This window comes from Centropristis striata, chromosome 17, assembly GCF_030273125.1.
Source record: "Centropristis striata isolate RG_2023a ecotype Rhode Island chromosome 17, C.striata_1.0, whole genome shotgun sequence".
Lineage (NCBI taxonomy): Eukaryota > Metazoa > Chordata > Actinopteri > Perciformes > Serranidae > Centropristis > Centropristis striata.
This window is the reverse complement of record NC_081533.1, coordinates 15,769,842-15,788,257: the sequence shown is the minus strand read 5'-3', so window position 1 is coordinate 15,788,257 and position 18,416 is coordinate 15,769,842. Positions and strand designations below refer to the sequence as shown.

Genomic DNA, 18,416 nt, shown 5'->3' with positions numbered 1-18,416 from the left:
TAAAATTTACATTTTAAAGAACCCTGGGTCTTAAATGTCAGTCCAAATACTGTCATGGGAAACACCCACTAAAAGCCTAAAGTTTCTATACCTTTCGCAAGGTACCCTTGCAACCATCCGACCAGAAGACGACCGCTCTACCAACTGGGCCACAGCCGTCCAACTAACGAGGTCAACTACACGACAGGACAACACTTCTGTTGCTTGTAGGGACTCAATGTCTTACTCAAGGACACGTCGGCAGGGTGGATAGATACGTGCCAACGGGAAGAAGGCTTACATGTTGGTCGTCCAGCTGAAGGACGACGTTTCTTACTGCTTGACCAACCTGCGCTTCCAATCACTCGGCGGGGAGTTGAGATTATCTGGGTTTAATAACGCCGCTAACCGAGCGAGGCTACGCTGCAGAGTTGACTGACCTTCATTCAAAATCTGCACTGAGTAACACCAACAGACAGCACACAGATGAAAAGCCAGACAGAGGAGTGCAGCCCCAATCTGTTAAAGATTAACGCTCCGCAGTATCAGCACCTTGTCTGGCATGTACTAGTAATCTCCTTCTTGCCTCTGTCTGTTTCTGCGTTAGGGACTGCAGACAGGGTTTGCCTCTAAAAGAGGATTCCCCCGTCCACCCCTCCCTCTCTCTTTCTTCCCCTCTCAAAGCCTCCTGATAGGACGTGGAGGGGGAGGAGAGAGCCGTGAAGAATTGTAAGCGAATTGTAAGCCTGCTAAATTTTACCAAAAGCATCTTTTCCTTCATTTTTCTAGGCTTTACAATCACACTAAGTCGTGACTAACAGTTCCTTTTTGTGAATACTCATAATAAAAAAAAGGAGTGGATGAATATGAAAGGTCTTGTATTGTGGTGCCGACAGGGGAAACAAAGCCTTTCTTACACCTTCACAGACTCTCCGTCACATCAAATTCTTTCTATGATTGCTCACTTTGCTGCCAATAAAGTCCAAAGTGGGAACATCATTGATCTGTATTTATGTTTATACTGTCGGGCGACTTCTCTGTAATAAAACAGTGATGTGACGGACAGCTTGAGAGGTAGCATTTACGAGCCACAAACACATCTTTTTTTTTTAATCTTGTGCAGTTGTTTGACAAGCCGGACATAGAAATGGCAATGACAACAATTTAATAGTGGTTTTCACTGTGTTAGAAGGTAAAAATAAGCAGAATGAACAGACTGCTTCCTGTTTTTCTGTATTGTCACTCAAGAGTTGATGGAAAACTTTGTGAAAAGGAGACAAAGATATGGACAGAAGAAAGGTGTTTTGACAAAATTTTCTTTTCAGCTCATCTAATCTTGTATTTATTCTCGAAATCGATCCATCAGTTTGCTGATGATGAAAATGAAAATGTGTCAAAGAGAGCCGCTAAATTGTGTACTTAGCTAATCCAGACTCTCTGTTCTATCTAGTAGAGAACCAATATTGATGTTATAAAAAAGGGATTTGATTCTGGCAACGTTTGAAGAATCCGCTATATCATGGGTCTCAAACTCGCGGCCCGCGGGCCAATTGCGGCCCTCGTGGCATTATTTTGTGGCCCCCACCTTGATATGAAAGTTTAATGTGAGTTTTATATGAATGGCACTTTACCGTGTTGTGTGTTGAAGGTCCCTTTATTGCGCAAGTTGGAGCTGTTTCACTTGTTTCTATGACGACATTAACAAAAAGAAAGGCAGCTGCTACCGGACCGTTTATTATCTGCCGTGTTGTTGTTACCGGAAGAAGTGGAAATGTTATTTAATGTACTTTTGTGTCTTTTTTTTTTATCTTGTGTCTTTTTTATTATATATATATAATTTTTTGTCTTTTTTTGGTAATTTTGTGTCTTTTTTTGGTAATTTGGTGTCTTTTTCTAATAATTCTGTCTTACTAAAAATAAAAATATCGGGATATATATCGTATATCGATATTCAGCCTAAATATATCGGATATGACTTTTAGTCCATAACGCCCAGCCCTAAATCATTCCATTTTATTTTATTTTTTTAATTCTCTAGTTCTATCTTACCTAGTGTTTCTTTGCCTTACGTGATTCAACTGAATTACTTTGGGTTTAGGACTGAAAAATAAGCAATTTGAGGACTTCATACATTTTGACAGGCATTTTTCACCCAAAACAAACAATTGATTAACCAGGAAAATTGCAATTACTTGCAGTAGGCTACAAGAGTATCTATTCAAGCCATAAGTCATTAATACACAAACAAACAAACCACAAAAAAATTAGCAAAATCAAACAGATGCATCCGGAAAAAAGACAAACACGCAACCTATATCAGCATAATAACAAAAAATTAAAGGAAATAATAGAACAAAATTAAAAGGTTAATGTATAATAGCTTCCACTAGGAGTTAAGAAGTGATGGTTTTGGTTTTTATTTAAAGAATAATCCCAAACAGTAAGGTGGTTAGATTTTCATTTGGGGACTGCTCGAATCAATGATCGATATTTGCCGAAATTTAGAGTTTCGGCATCAGAATCTGTACCTGGAGACTAGAATATGTGAGATCAATGCAGGAGTTAGGTGGGAGGACAGATGGAAAAAGAGATGAGAAGATGAAGGGAGGTTTGGGAAGAGAAGAAATAAAGAGAGGATTAAAAACGAGGGTATAAAAAGGAGGCAGGTAGTGAAGAAACTAAGATAAAATGTCACCAGAAGTCGGTCTATTAATAGTGCCACAGCTTTAATTCTCCCCTTGAGGTCTTAAATAAGAGTGGTTTCTCTTCTGTCTGTCTTAGTCACACACACTGAAATATAGAGAGACTGAGAATTAGGGACAGACGAACTCTCCCGTCTCCAACTGCCATGTTTTCATGGGGGGGGGGTTCGGGAAATCTTGTCAAGTGAATAGGATTGAAGTCTCAGCGTGCATGTCTCTGCACAAACGTCTTGGGGGAACGTCTACCACTTTCTGACAGAAAAAGAGAGTGATGCCGGCAGAGACAGGCAGACAGACGTACATGCACGCAGGTAGACTGCGGGAATAAAAAAAAACAAGCAGTTGAACCCAGCCAAAGGATCCTGAGAGAACACGGCGGCTAAAAATAACCAGACATCAGAACGGGAACAGAAGTACTGAATGTTCCCAAACACACACACACACACACACACAGACAAAGCCTATTTAAAAACCATGTACTGTCATTACTTAATACACTCAATGTGTAAAATGAGAACGTAAAAAAAGGGATTTGATTCTGGCAACATTTGAAGAATCCGCTATATCATGGGTTTCAAACTCGCGGCCCACGGGCCAATTGCGGCCCTCGTGACAATATTTTGTGGCCCCCCACCTTGATATGAAAGTTTAATGTGAGTTTTATATGCATGGCACTTTACAGTGTTGTGTGTGGAAGGTCCCTTTATTGCGCAAGCTGGAGCTTTGTTTCACTTGTTTCCATGACGACGTTAACAAAAAGAAAGGTATCTGCTACCGGTGTCTTTTTTTTGGTCATTTTGTGTCTTTTTTTAAAGTAATTTTGTGTCTTTTTTTGGTCATTTTGTGTCTTTTTTTGGTCATTTTGTGTCTTTAAGTAATGGTAAGTAAGTAATTATGGTCTCATCAGTAGGTATTCAACACAGCATGATGTTAATTTGTAAATGATCCAATTCAGAATAAGAGACGATAAAGCTTTAGGGCGGAGCTTCCTTGTGATTGACAGGTCACTGTCATGGTGCATTGTGTACATTTTTCTCATTTAAGAACCAGATTTAGCACTGTGCTTTCAGTTCATTGTTAATTGTAACACTTTGGAGGTCTAAAAATGTATTTTACCACGTTCAGTTGTACTAAAAGTCACAACCTGCACCAGCTAGCTAGCCCTAGTGCTAGCTAATAGCTTAGCAACACCCTCTTATCCAAATATGGTCACTTCTGGCTGCAACTTGGTGATGGGCAGGTAATCTACAGTGGGTTTCTTTGAGTTTTTACAACTGAAAACAACTGCCTGCCGCAGCTAGAAATAAAGTTGTTGAGAGCAGTTACAGTGAACCAAAATAGTGAAATTTCAGACCAGCAAACCAAAGAAATGGAGCCAGTGTAGCTTTAAGATTTAATAGTAACCTGCCACTCACTCATCCATATTGACTTCTAAGAAACATTTATTATTCAGGTATATCTGGAGCACTGACGTCTGTACAAGTATAGCTTCTATGCTACGGCTGATGAGGGGACTTTGGATGTAGAAGATGTGGTTAACTTTATTATTTTAACAATAAACGAGTAAACGAGGGGGAAAATGTGTGGAATCATGCAGAAGAGACTTCATTACATTAGGTCTTTGTAGCATTAACATGACTTATGTAATCAAATTCAGCCGGCCGATTTAAAGCCCCGTTATTTTAAAAAGACTTTAAGTAATGTATAAGATATTTTTTATAGATCCTGAATTATGTATTAGTCTCTCAATAAAAAGCCGGCTAATATTGCTTCTCCTTTGTGGTGTTTTATAGCACACTCTGGTCAGCCGACGTCCTGTTAAATAATGTGAATTGTGCACCAGTGTGCCGTGATATTTGTTCACTCAATCACTACAGTCAGTATTGCAAATTCACCAACTATGTAGTGTGTCTGCAAGTGATCCCATACACACTCAAAGAGACTGAAGCGCTCTCACGGGAGGCAGAGACACCGCTGCAATTCATCCCTCTTCCCACACACAGACACACACAGTCTCACACACTCGACACTTTGCGGGCAATCCCTCGGGCTTCACTTAAAACAGACGTATCCAGACAGTCAGCAGTAAGCCTTTTTCCTGCCTGGTAGTCTAAACTGGGCCTATCTGGGCTCTGCAGCCAGGGAGGGGCTGCCCCGCTCTGTTTAGATAGCATTAGACCCACCAACAATCACTTAAGACATAGGCGTCCCCACAATGTTACTACCAGCTACACCCTGCAGCGGCTCTATCAGGGCTGGAATCAATGCTGCACAAATGGCAGGAAATAAGCAGGACTATTTGTACTCTTTAATGTCCTCAAACTCACATTGAACCTTTTCAATTCCCTGAATTCTTTCTTTGGCGGCATTCACTTGATGGTGATGAATCGCTCCATGTGTACATTGTGTAATGAGACTGCAGAAGAATAAAAGCTAGAGTGACAGAAAAGGAAAACACTAAATATAAAGGAGAAATCAAGATTTAAACGCACAAATATTGATCTTTTGAGTGGAAGTGAGATTTGGATTCTCTTCTATAATTGACTTTAACTCTATGGAGTTTTGGGCTATTTCGTCCATTTTTGAATCCTTTTCATCCTGCCTGTATACACCACTTAAAAAATGTTTAAATGCCATTTTGGTATAATTTTTTTCAGCACAACCTCACCTATATGACCTGGTAATAGTTGATTTTTTATTCTGACTTACTGGATTAAAACATTTTGAACCAAAAAGAAAAACCAACATAAATGTGATCTTGTGATTGTGTGTGATCCTGTCATCCAACTCTGGTTTCTATTCTAGTGGTACTCTATTTTATTTGTGTCTTGTGTGTTTAGCGTTACAATTTTGGTAATTTTGTGTCTTTTTTTTGTCATTTTGTGTCTTTTTTGGTCATTTTGTGTCTTTTTGTGTCTTTTTTGTGACGTTTTTGGTCATTTCATGTCTTTTGTTGTGTGTTTTTTGGTAATCTTGTCTCATTTGTTTCTTTTTTGGTCATTTTGTGTCTTTTTTAGTCCTTTAGTCCAATATAAAATGTGATTTTGAATTTTTCTTTTTTAACTTTCAAAACACTATCATACAGCCAGAACTTTAGAGGTAAATTTACAGTAGGGCTCCACGCTGCTTTGTTTTCTAGTCTGGATGTGATGAAGAAGTCATGCTTTGGTGCTTTTGGAGACTCCAGGGGGTTAAGGCTGTTGCAGCTATTGTGTATATTTTTCTTTTTCAAAAGAGGCTAGAATCCACATATTTGTGCAAATGGTATCGAAACTTTAGGCTTTTAGTGGGCGTTTCCCATGACAGTCATTTGACTGACATTTAAGACCCAGGGTTCTTTGATATGCCTATGAACAGTGATACAAACAAGACTTTTTACAATTAAGGACATTTGCCCTGTAAAAAAAAAAAAAATGAATAGGAAAATTTAGCAGGACCTAACATGCCGTTTAGTATCATATAACTGGACACAGTGCCACCACTTAGACTTGTAGCCATTTTCTCCAGTGTGACCACTTTATGCTCAGTGGTGTGTTTGTCTTAAATTACCAAAACGAGTGAGGACAACCGTTGGCAACCATTTATTTCATTGGTCCACTCGTGGTAATGACAAAAAAAAGACTCACTCACAGCAACAGGTGGTCCTGAAACTGCAGCAATGTGGAGTAACTAACATAAAACCAGTCTTAAAACATCAAGGTCTTTTTAGAGGCTGTAGTGGATTCTGTTTCATCTATAAAAATACAATTCTGATGCATCAAGAGGAACCAATGATTATTTTCTAATAGCAAAAATTCATAACAGAAAATGAATTGATCTTATTTGTACTTCAAGATGTCCTGTCAACAGTTTTACAGACTTCTCTTTTAAAATTGTGCGCCATGGCAGCCATTTATGGACTATTATACTAAATATAAGCCCATGAAAAATGAACAAATGTAAATTTTGGAAAACTTGACAGCCTCCGAGTTGTATAATTAATATTTAAATCTCTTATTTGGAAACCTTATTTTTGTTTTGACATTTGATTTGACTCCACCTAGGTTTTTGTTTGTTTGATTGTTTGTTTTTCTTTTTGGTGTTTTTTTCTTGCTTTTATTTTTCTACTATCATTCTGTTCTTTCGTGTTGATTTTAAGCATAAATGAACATGTACATTCTTTATTTTTGTATGTGAATGAAAGAAAAGAAAAACAATAAAGAGAAGTTTGAAAAAAAAATTGTGCACCATGAACAACAGAAATATGACACTTCAATGGAAAGAAAACAGTATACTAAAAATTATTTCAAGTGATGTTTCCTTGGATCATTTTATGAACTTCAAAGTGACCTATGAGTAAAACAGAAACTCTATTCATGATGTTTATATGGCGTATTTGAAATAATCCCGGAAGTAACACATCCACCCACCCATACACACAATGAACAGGTCTGTCAAGGTGACCCAGCAGCTCCTGTCTGAAATAGAGCTGTAAAGTTTAAATGGGCACCGACTCACTGGAGGATCAAACACACAGCACATAAACCTCAACTCAATAACCTACTGTCTGTCTCCCAAACTAACCCAAAGACACACTGTAGCCCTGACAGAGCCAGTCAAAAAGTGTTGGACTACTCTTCCACCACATCAATTTGTCATGCAAGTGTAACCTAGTTTTAAGGTTTGGCTAAAAATGGCCCGGCACAACAAGCTGTCAAAGGACCTGTGGGCCGGCAGCTCAGCCAGCTGGTAAAAACGATGTGGCATGTTGTATTAAGCTTCCATAACCTTAGCTGCTACTGAGTAGAAAGGCCTCACCATGTCCTCAATAGCAGGATACTTTCACTAAGCTGCTGAGCCAAAAGCTGTGGGTAGGGTTTCTGTGAAGAACAGCATGATGTCTGACAAATGGTCGTTTTGACTTAGGCTTGCAAGTAGGACTTGGTATTTTCCTCAAAAAATGTTAAATAATGGTACCTTTACTTTAATACCAGTTTCTAAATGGAACTTATTCTTGTGCCGTTTTTAAAAGTATATATTTTTTGACTAATAAAAGTACATAATTGAGGTACAAATCTTATTTTTCAGCTCTTTCACAGCTGCGACGTAGTAGCTGAGCTTCTCAAAATATAACAAAACATATAAGTGAAACCCCGTATGGGTTTTTCCCGCCTGCCCCCTGAAAAAAAAAAATCGACTAGTAAATGTCTTAAGCAATATCAAATGTTTTTAGTGACTTACATGCTGCTTTCTACTATTTTCGACGAGTAATGGTTCACGATTTTCAAATCTTTATGTTATAAAAAAAGTAAATAGAAGACAAGACAATCATCTTGTCCGTGTGGCAGGTACAGTTCGGCTCAGTATTTTATTTCCTACAGTTGCCCAATCTTCAAATTATCAGTGACTATCGAATAGTGTTTCCGGTTTTGGGTCAATGACAAGATGTCAAATGGTGAAATCACAAACTAATTATAAATATATATATTTACAGAAACTTTTTCCACCTACAGTGTATTTAGGTGGACTTATACATTTAATTACTTCATTTTAAAAAACATTTCTACATTTACACATTTCATCAATATTGAGCAGAACATATTCTTAAAACAACCATTTTTTCTTAAGTTTTGACAAATTATGCAAAATTTGTTATATACCATAATGTTGCAATGTAAACATGGATTGTATTTTTTTCTAATTTTAGTTCACTTTTGTTAATATATATATATATATATATATATATATATATATATATATATATATATATATATATATATATATATATATATATATATATATAGATATCAGATTTCTATGGGGGGGGGAATAGTGGTTACACCAACTGACAATGGATTAGTCATTTGACTATTTAGTATTATTTTATGATGGGTTTGTGATCTTGAACGTTGCGTTTCTGAAGTTGATTTCCCATCAACTCATCCTCCCTCTTCCACTTCTTCAATCCTTTGAAAGACAAATGTACATTTTGTGGACAGAGAAGACAAATGGTTGAGATTAGTGGTGAAGAAGGCCGTCAACAGCACATCAAGCGGACACAACTGTCTCTGAACCAAGCCGGGGTGGGAGCAGCTTTACTCCGCCACTTACGTCACTTTGTTCGCACCTACATTTATGTGGCTCCCAAGACTCTCACATCATGACTAGCAAGTTCCTCTCATGTGATGTTAAAGTGTGAACTGCTCACAAAAGGTCAAATGCTGCAGAAACTTCCCACCAGTCATTCAGTATATGGTATAAGGTATAAGATAAATGGCAAAGGGACAAGACAATTCTCCCAGTTGTCCTTCATTTAGATTATTGGATATTCCATTATCATTCCTTCTTTCCATTTTCAATTGGCAATCAAAAATCAAATAAAGAACAATTGACTGATTATTTTTGTTTTTTTTAACACCAAAAACGAAAAAATGCTTGTGTTTTCATATTTCAATATTAGGCTCAGATCAAAAATACGAAATGGAAAAACAGGCACCAGGAATGAATTTGATTTTAATATTTAATTGGTCGGGTTTACGTGACCAGGAGGTTTGACTGCGGTCAAGTGAGCTGTCATTCGCTTCTCTAATAATATATAATGTAGTGACCAATATTGTGATATTTATGGTAAATTCATGTAAACTGCTCAGAGCGAGCTGACATGAAGGATAAACACTTTATTGTTTCAGTATAAAACTCTTACCTGCAGAGATTAAAATATTAAAATCAAATTCAGTCCTTGTGCCTGTTTTTCCATTTGGTATTTTTGATCTGAGCCTAATATTGAAATATGAAAAAACAAGCATTTTTTTCGTTTTTTATGTGTTATAATTAAAAAAAACAAATAACAAAACAAGTCAATTTTTCATTATTTGATTTTTGATTGCCAATTGAAAATGGAAAGAACGAATGAAACACAGATTACTGGGAAGCTTCATTAGAGTCCCATTCACTACTTCTTAGAAACGCCCAGTTCAACCCGCATAAACCAGGGTTGTAAAAACACCACCATTACTGAGGCCGCAGCCCATTTCTCCATCCAACTTCCTCTTGTCAACTAAAGCCCATTTAACACAAGCCAGTTGGCTGGTTTGCTGCCATGACAAAGTGCCGGTGTAGGGGGAAACTAGACTTCAGTTTAAATGTCACAACTTCTCTCTCAACAGCTGTAAGATGGTGAAACAATCAGCGTTTCAATGATGCCAAAGTGGAAAGAAGTGGCCTCCTTAAGTGTTTATGCGTGTGTGTGACATGGCATCACTTACCTGCTTATAAAAGGCTGGTATAAAGACACCATAACTGGGTGTGCGAGCAGACACAGGCCTATTCTGCCACATTTGAACCCTCCCTCATTGATTTTTATGGCGATAATTTCCATAAATAGAAGAGCTATTCAAAACGGATGGGAAGCCTCGACATTTTTGCCTCCCGACTCACAAGCTGAGGGTTAATTGAGGTGGACAGTCCGAGTCATGACACTAAATGGCTTTAAAACGGCACTTATTTTCGCCAGTGGTGCATGAATGTCACGGCTGCTCCCGCTAACAGCAGACCCCCAAACCTTTGCACGCTCACTGCTGGCTGGTGGTGCTAAAAGGCTTCTGCTGGGGTTATTCTGTTATTGGGTCTAGATGCAAATATGCCGGTGAGATCATTCACAGCTTGCTGTCAGACAGTCACAGCTGCTTGCGGTGAAATTGTCCCAAGGGGGGAGCTATAGAAAGTGATGGTTGTGTGGGTTTGTGTAGGTGGCTTTGACTGTGTGTAGCAGCGTTAGCAACACCACAACCTTACCTAGGCTTTTAATGTCAAAGCCTCTTAGGTTTCTCTTTTACTGCTGATAAATGGCTCTGCAGGGAAACAATTCACTAACCAGTGGACATGTGAGCTGACTCACACATTAGCTAGCTATCTGGCAACTGCCCCCCAAACCCTGTTCAAACCTGCAGCATCTTGTATCCAGATGCATCCAGATTGCGCCAAAAATCCAGTGCATTTGGACTGCAGTTTGGTTCCTGACATTTAAGGTAGCTTAAATGTGTCTGGATTGACAACAAGTCATGCTTGGATTTCACTTCCCGTCCTAGTTTTTGACTGTTTCTGCAAAAACATACTGCAGACTTTGGCAGTTATTGGGCAACTCATCATGTTTGCAGATTTCAAAACCATGTAAAGAATGAGAAGGACACTCAGAGTGTGTGAATGTGTGAGAACAGACTTGGGAAAACTAGCAAAGTAAGATGTTTTGTGAGGCCTTGTTACATCACACTGGAGGAGTTTTATATATAGGATGTTCAACAGCTAGAATGACACCATTGGCATTGGTGCAAACCTCCTTATATGGTCCCATTTCTGGAGTTGATAAGCTAATCTTCCAACTTCCCTGTGTTAATGAGCTTTAAGTTGTAATATGGAAACAACATGGATGCTACAGAAAAGAGATGTTGTATTTTATTGAAGCGTATAAACAACACAAAGGAAACGGTTCAGGTGTGCCAAGGACAATGATCAGGAAACTAATTTTTCTGATTATTCCGACACCACACGAATTTCAACTGTTGTAGCTTGTAATTTGAAAGGTATTTTTGTGATATAACAGATGTATTCTGTTGGATGTGTCTGGAATTATGAAGATTGTGCCACCAGCAAAACCAATATATCCACTGACTATGATCGGTCTTATTGATGGAAGTATATCCAGTCATGGAAAAACTTATTAGACCACCCTTTTTCTTCAATATATTGTTCATTTTAAGGCCTGGTACAACTAAAGGTACATTTAATTTTAAAGCATTTTCAAGAAAACCATCTAGTCTAATCTGTATATATAAAACATAGTTCTTGTCATTTTAAGACATTTTAATACTGAAAAGTTACATATAATACCTTTAAATGTCAGTTGTGGCCTATAGAAATATTTTATCACTCTGGAAAAACTGAAGGCATCTGTGAACAATATCTCTAGATAACATAGAGCTGGGCGATATGGACCAAAAGTCATATCCCGATATATTTAGGCTGAATGTCGATATATGATATATATCCTGATATTTGTATCGCAAAGTGAGAGCAAATGTTCAGACAAAGTAAACTATGACATGTCACAAGTAGTTTTATTGAAACTTTTTATTTAAGTGAACATAAATACTGTATAACCACACAAGCACCTTTTTTCTAAATCAAAGCTCCATAAAGTGCACATTTAAATAAAGAAAAATATCTTAAATAAAAATAGCCTAAAAAATACTTTTTCTGAAATAAACATATTTATATGAGAAAAGAATAATGAATATTACAAAATAACTATATATGACAAACCCTAGTAAGGGCAGCATTTATATATAAAGAAAGAAAAAAAGTTGAACTACATTGATTGAACAATGCAATATGGTCTAATTCCATATCACATTTAAAAATATATCAATATATTGATATATCGCCCAGCCCTAAGATAACAGGCGTGATTTATTGATTATTAAGACTTCCATTGGGAACTCATGAAAAAGTAGAGCATTGACTACATTCACTAGCCCATACATTCTGGGTACAATGACACCTGTTAGAGCTCCGGTCAGATCATTTGTAGTATGAATAGAGCTGACTGAATGAATGAATCTTATCTGGCTGCTTGTGTTCATTACATTATCTGGTGGTTGGATCAGCCGGCTGGCTAGTTGACTGAGTAATGATCCAACACACTGCCTGCCAGCACCCTCAGCTCGCTAACCGACTCACAAATTGACTACCTGCCTGTCTGAATGACGACCTCACCTATAACCTGCCTTTATTCCTCCCCGCCTCACAATACCGCCAACACAATGAACCCGACAGCCTGGATGTTACCTTCGTGGGGAAATCATCAAACCGGACAAACAACACGACAATCAGGCCTTCGTGCAACGCGGTGCCCGGTGACCGTTCCCCCCCGCGGCACCGAGGTCGTTCCTCTCACAGAGAAATCAATATCCTACAATGATTAAGCTTGACGCGGCGTATTGGCTGTAGGCGTCTGGGCCAAGTTCACAAAAGAGCCGAGACAATACATGACTTTTGGTGGACGTCAGCAGCTGAGTCTTGTGAGCAGCGAGGAGCAGTTGACGGATGTGAGGCAGCTGAGGCGAAGCATCGATCAAACATGTGCGGTTACCGTGCCGACAAAGGGCCGCTTCCCGGAAAAAAACAAAAACTTCAGCACATTTCGCCCCAGTAACTGGGGTGATTCTCATGAACATGGTGCAGCTCATAGCAAAAATCCAACAGCATTGATTATATACTTTCTTTGACCCTTTATAACATATACAATCTAAAGTCACTGTTTAATAGGAATTTATAATCCATACATCCATCCATTCTTGTCCGCTTATCCGGGGCCGGGTCGCAGGGGCAGCAGGCTAAGCAAGGCATTACATTTTTTATGGATTTTCTGACATTTTTAGAGACACTGTGAGCATACATTTATTATTAACACATTTTTAAATAATAAAAAAAAATAAAAATAAAAAGTTTTTTTTCTATGGCAAGCACTTAAATATGCTCAAGGTTAGCTGGTATCACCAAAATGTATTTTATAAAAATTTACACATATCTTAATGCAAATGATTCTATCATTACTGAACATTTAACCATTTTTATCATCAATTTTCATTCAGATTTTGTTCTTTATACATTGCTAAAAAACATTATGTTTGATTATATTCTGTTAAATTATACATTTTTAAACAAATGAGCATATATTTTTATAAAGCTTATTAAACATTTATTATAGATAAGTGTGGGGAAACCATGACATTTTTATCTGGATGCATTACGGTAATGAATTTGTGCATCAAAAATACGTTCAAAAATATAGAAAATATTATTTTAGCCCAAAACAATGAATTGTGCCTCATTATGGCTATATTGTCCATTCATATAAAAGTGAAATATATTTAGTTTAATAAAGTATGTCCTTATAATCTTCACAGACAGAACTTAGACTGGCTTCATGAGAATCACCCAATGTCGAACAGCATTATGACTCTTTTTTTTAATTTCCAATAAATGTTTTCCTTGCATTGCGTTCATGTTTTCTTTTGTTGTTGGTCCCACTTGCATCATTTGCCACCTTCGACATGACTCAGTTTAATTTCAGTGGGTTTTACTGGCAACTTAATCCACTCGTTAACAGCAGAGAAAAATGTGAAATGACAACCAGGAATCTGGAGAAATAACATCCAGGAATTTGCAGTATGTGAGAGGTTTCTGGGTATACAGCTCTGGATTTTTGTCTCTTCTTGGGGATAAGGTGACTTTTTCCTTCCTGAGTTGTTTCTGCTGATTCTGTCACTTGTGTTGTTGCGTCTCTGTGTCTGATTTTATTTGACATCTGTAAAACAGGAACCTGCTAGAAGAGTTTTGTAACTGAGGTAGGCCCTGAAATAACAAATATTGTTGTTTTTCTTGATTTTCTTTTAACATAAACTGAGTTTAGTGATTAAATAAGTCGATGAATAATGTATTAGTCAATCGACGAAGTTAATCACCAACTATTTTGATAACAGATTAGTCGATTAGTAATTTTTCTCGCCAAAAAAAAAAACCAACACAAATATTTGCTGGTGCAGCTTTTTCCTTTTTTTACATAATAAAAATTAAACATCTTGCATTGTTAATTTAAAAAAAACATTTAACAGTTTGCTGACAACAGTATCACTTAAAAAATATCATATACAGTTTTGGTTTTTTTAAACAGCATAATATTGAAATAATGTGTGAAAGTAGTATTTATATTTTATTATATAAACTATTAATATTGCAAATAAAAATGAAGCTGTTTGGCATTTATAAAAAGTAATTAATAAATAAAACAATTGATTTTTCAGTCCATGAGATGGTGCCAAGCTGATGTTTTTTTATTTAATTTTATAAAAAAATATTTACTTTGGGGATACAATACGCAAATTAAAAAAGATAATACATCGCAATAAGTCATCACAATGCAAACATTTTTTTAAATGGCAGTAATATAGGTCTCGATAAGTATTGAAAATTAACTGATCGATTGCAAAAGTAACTGTCAGCTTAAATATAAAGACAATCATTCGTTTTTGGCTTTAATTACAGAGTATCGGTGGAAATCACAAGTTTCATCACCATATGATACTATATTGATCCTTTTGCCAACAATACGATGTTTGCTGATATCACAAAATTTGCCATGATACCATGTTGATTTAATTCAGAGGCCTGGGGTTGATACAATATAATATTATGCGCCCATTTAGCACAATCACTGCACAAAAAGCAACTAAAACACCATTTGACAATTTTATTACTGAGCTTTTTCCGGTCATTTAAGTGAAAAGCAATCTATTTCATCTTTATTTAATCTAAAAAATAAAGTAGGAATTTCAAAATAAATGCATATCTGGAGCTCCAGATTGTCAAATCCTGACACCTCGGGTCGATGACCTGTGACAAAGTCTCCTTGTTTAACCACCTGGAAATTAGACATACTGCACCTTTAAAGATGATGTATTGACATTTTTACTTTTGCATTGGTTATTGGTGGATCAGTGATGATTTAATAGATAAATCCATATAGATGTACAGTTACTGAATCGTGATATAGATTTAGCTGGTGGTCAGGATGGAAATGTTCAGGATGCCACTTATTTATCTGGCATTTGCAGAGGAATTAAAGGATAACTGATCAATATATTAATAAGAAGCTAATGTGTCACTTGTTATGTCAGTAAACAAATCATAAACAGGCTGTAGAGGAGCTCAAATCTTCAAACCCAGCCTGTCCAACCAGCCAGGTAGTGTGTGAAGGAATGTTTGTCAGTCCTCCTGCTGCAGTCTCTCCCAGCTGCAGAGCCAGAGGGGATGTTAACCCCTTAGCGTCCAGTCTGCAAATTGCTAACAGGCTAACAGTTAGCTCTGTAGCAGTACAGTGTGTATGTGCTGCTGCTGCAGGAGGTGTTTTTTATTTAGCGATCTCTGTTTGTTTACAACAAGCACCAGACACTAAAAACAGTTCCTATTGTTTGTTTAAAAGTAGTGCAATAAAAAAATACAGATGTTTTCCCTAACATGATGAATAATCCTGATTAATCCTCTGGGGTCTATGATCGTGCTGTCCTGATCAGATCACGTGAAGTTTAACAAAAAAATATTCAACATTGACATTCCCAGGTCATGTAAAACCAAAGATATGACAAAAAAGACTTGCAACAAATCCAGCGACTTTTTCTGCTGTTATTGGAGACTCGTTCTTACTCCTTAACGAGCCACCAGCCCCCCGCTACTGCAGATAATTTGACAAAATAATACATATAATATAAATATATATATATATACACATACATACATACATACATATATATACACATACATACATACATACATACATACATATATATACAGACTATTATATAATTTTGTCAAATTATCTGCAGTAGCAGAAAAATCGTCCTAAAAAGGGACACACGATAGTTGATTGAAATCTGGATGAAGGATGTTTTATTTTGTTTCATTCATTTATTTTATTTTTATTTTTCAGTTTCCCGTCCTGGGCGATTGCCCCCTTATTGTGGTCAGGGGGTTTACGTGCCTCAGTGACCTTAAGAGCTAAACCAGCAGGAGCTTAGTCTCCAGGTCTGAAGGTAGAGGCCTGCCAAAGTGTAATCCACTTCTCCAGGTTGGGGTGGACACATAGACCAATGAAGAAAGCATCGTTACTATAAGCACAGGAAAAAAAAAAAAAAGAGTGGTGCCCCCTTCACCTTCCTGTCTGCCCCTCATATCTGCTGCCTGGAAGCGGCCCTGCTGGTATGTCTGCATTTGAAGCTCTGCAGCTGGCTGACAACACACAGACACAACACCTTAAAAAAGAAAAGCATACTCACAGTCAAGGTGTTTCTTCTTGGGTCCACTGACTTCATGTGTGGTGGCTTTGCATACAGCCTTGCTGATAGCCGACCCGGTCATGCTGTGCTGCGCTGCTGCGATCCGATCCGTGATAGATTGGCCCGACATCTCTTCTCTCTCTTTGCTCTCCTCAATCAGCTAAAATAGCACAATAACGATCCGATCAATGGATCAACTCCCTGGGGGACACAACTCAACGTGACTTCACTGTCAAGTGGAGGTAAAGGGTTGCGATCAGACACCCACTGTTGTGTGTTTTTTTTTTTTTTAGTTACAAGTGCGTACAAAACCTGTGCAGTCTGCAGTAATGTCAGATCACTGGTGGAGAAAAAAACTGCAGGTACAAGATTGGCTTTAAACCACAATCAACAGCTGATTTGCAGTATAGTTAAATTGTTTGGCAACTATCTATCTAGTAAACACAACACGACGACACTAATCTGAGCTAGTGTGTGTTAGCTAATGTTTCCGTCCAACCAGGAAAGAGTCCCACTGTGGAATTTGTAAACACTGGAAATTACTTTCTGGCCACTAATAAACATACTTAACTGGCTGGTTTTGTAACCTGGACGATTTGTTTTGTGTTTGAGAGTAGGCTAACAAGGGCTAGGCAACAAGAAACAAAAGTAATCCGTATGAAATCACTTGGAGCTTGGAGAAAATCAATCCAGAAAAGAAAAAAAAAAAATCTTGAGTTCCTTCCTCCTCCACGTCAACTTGTTTTAGCTTTTCACTGGTGGCTCGGCAAAGTGTGTGTTGAACCACCCCACGGGCGTGAAAAGTCTCTCAGGGTGGAGCAGCGCATTGTTTTGAGCTTTTAAGAGGATAGTGACTGACTGACAGCCGGGACAGGTGCGGTTTCCCCCGGTGAGAAAAGACGCGACGAGCGGCGGGTGTTAGCCGAGGAGCTAGCGGGGAGTTAGCCGACTGCCGGAGCGTCTGTGGCCGAAGAGCGGAGCCGCTGGAGCCGCTAAGTTCACAATGATCTCCGCTTATTTCCCTCTCTGGGTCCTCGGGCTCAGTTGTTGCTGTCCTCCGGCTGTCGACTCCACATTACCGCCTGGTTCCCGGTTCCTTACCGCCGACAGACAGACAGACAGTCCCGTCCTGTGCCGTGCTGCCGTGCTGTCTGTCTCTAAAAGTCTCTCCGGTGGTTTTTTCTCTGTTCTGGCTGTCTGACTGGCTGCTCGCTGCTCTGCCGGACAAAATGGCAGCGTAGAAAATCAGCTGATCTCACAACTGTGCTGCCTTCAGGGGCCCCTGGCTGCCTCGGAATCTAGAACAGCTTGAAATCCTATCTCTTTTTTTCACTACTTCCACTTCTCCACTTTGTATCACTTTATAATAATAATAACAACAATAATACCTTTATTTATATTGCACCTTTAAAAACAGTGTTCACAAAGTGCTTTGACAGAACAAGCATGGATGAAACTCTGCAAAAATAAGAAAATAATGAATCAATAATGAAGAAGAAATTATATACACATACATAAATATACATATACATACATATATACATACATATATGTATGTGTATATATATATATATATATATATATATATATATATATATTTATATACATACATATATATGTATGTATATATACATACATACATACATACATACATACATACATACATACATATATATATATATATATATATATATATATATATATATATATATATATATATATATATATATATATATATATATATATATAACATATACATATACACACACATACATATATACATATACACATACATGCACTTATACACATACGGCACAATTTAGAAGGGCCAACATCACATGAATGCAAGTCTGTAAAAATGTGTTTT

General features: G+C 37.6%; 1 protein-coding gene across 4 annotated transcripts in view; it reads right to left on the bottom strand.

The window, feature by feature from the left end:
* si:ch211-200p22.4 (phosphatidylinositol-binding clathrin assembly protein) overlaps positions 1 to 17,793 on the bottom strand; it is a 140,715-nt gene extending 122,922 nt beyond the window's left edge. For 2 of the 4 annotated variants that reach the window (XM_059354317.1, XM_059354319.1), the window contains exon 1: positions 16,550 to 17,793. In XM_059354317.1, the coding sequence (XP_059210300.1) occupies positions 16,550 to 16,679 (130 nt within the window). In that variant the 5' untranslated portion in view covers positions 16,680 to 17,793. The remainder of the gene's footprint in view (positions 1 to 16,549) is intronic. The other 2 variants (XM_059354316.1, XM_059354320.1) reach the window with 1 other exon arrangement.
* Between the last annotated feature and the right edge of the window lie 623 nt (positions 17,794 to 18,416).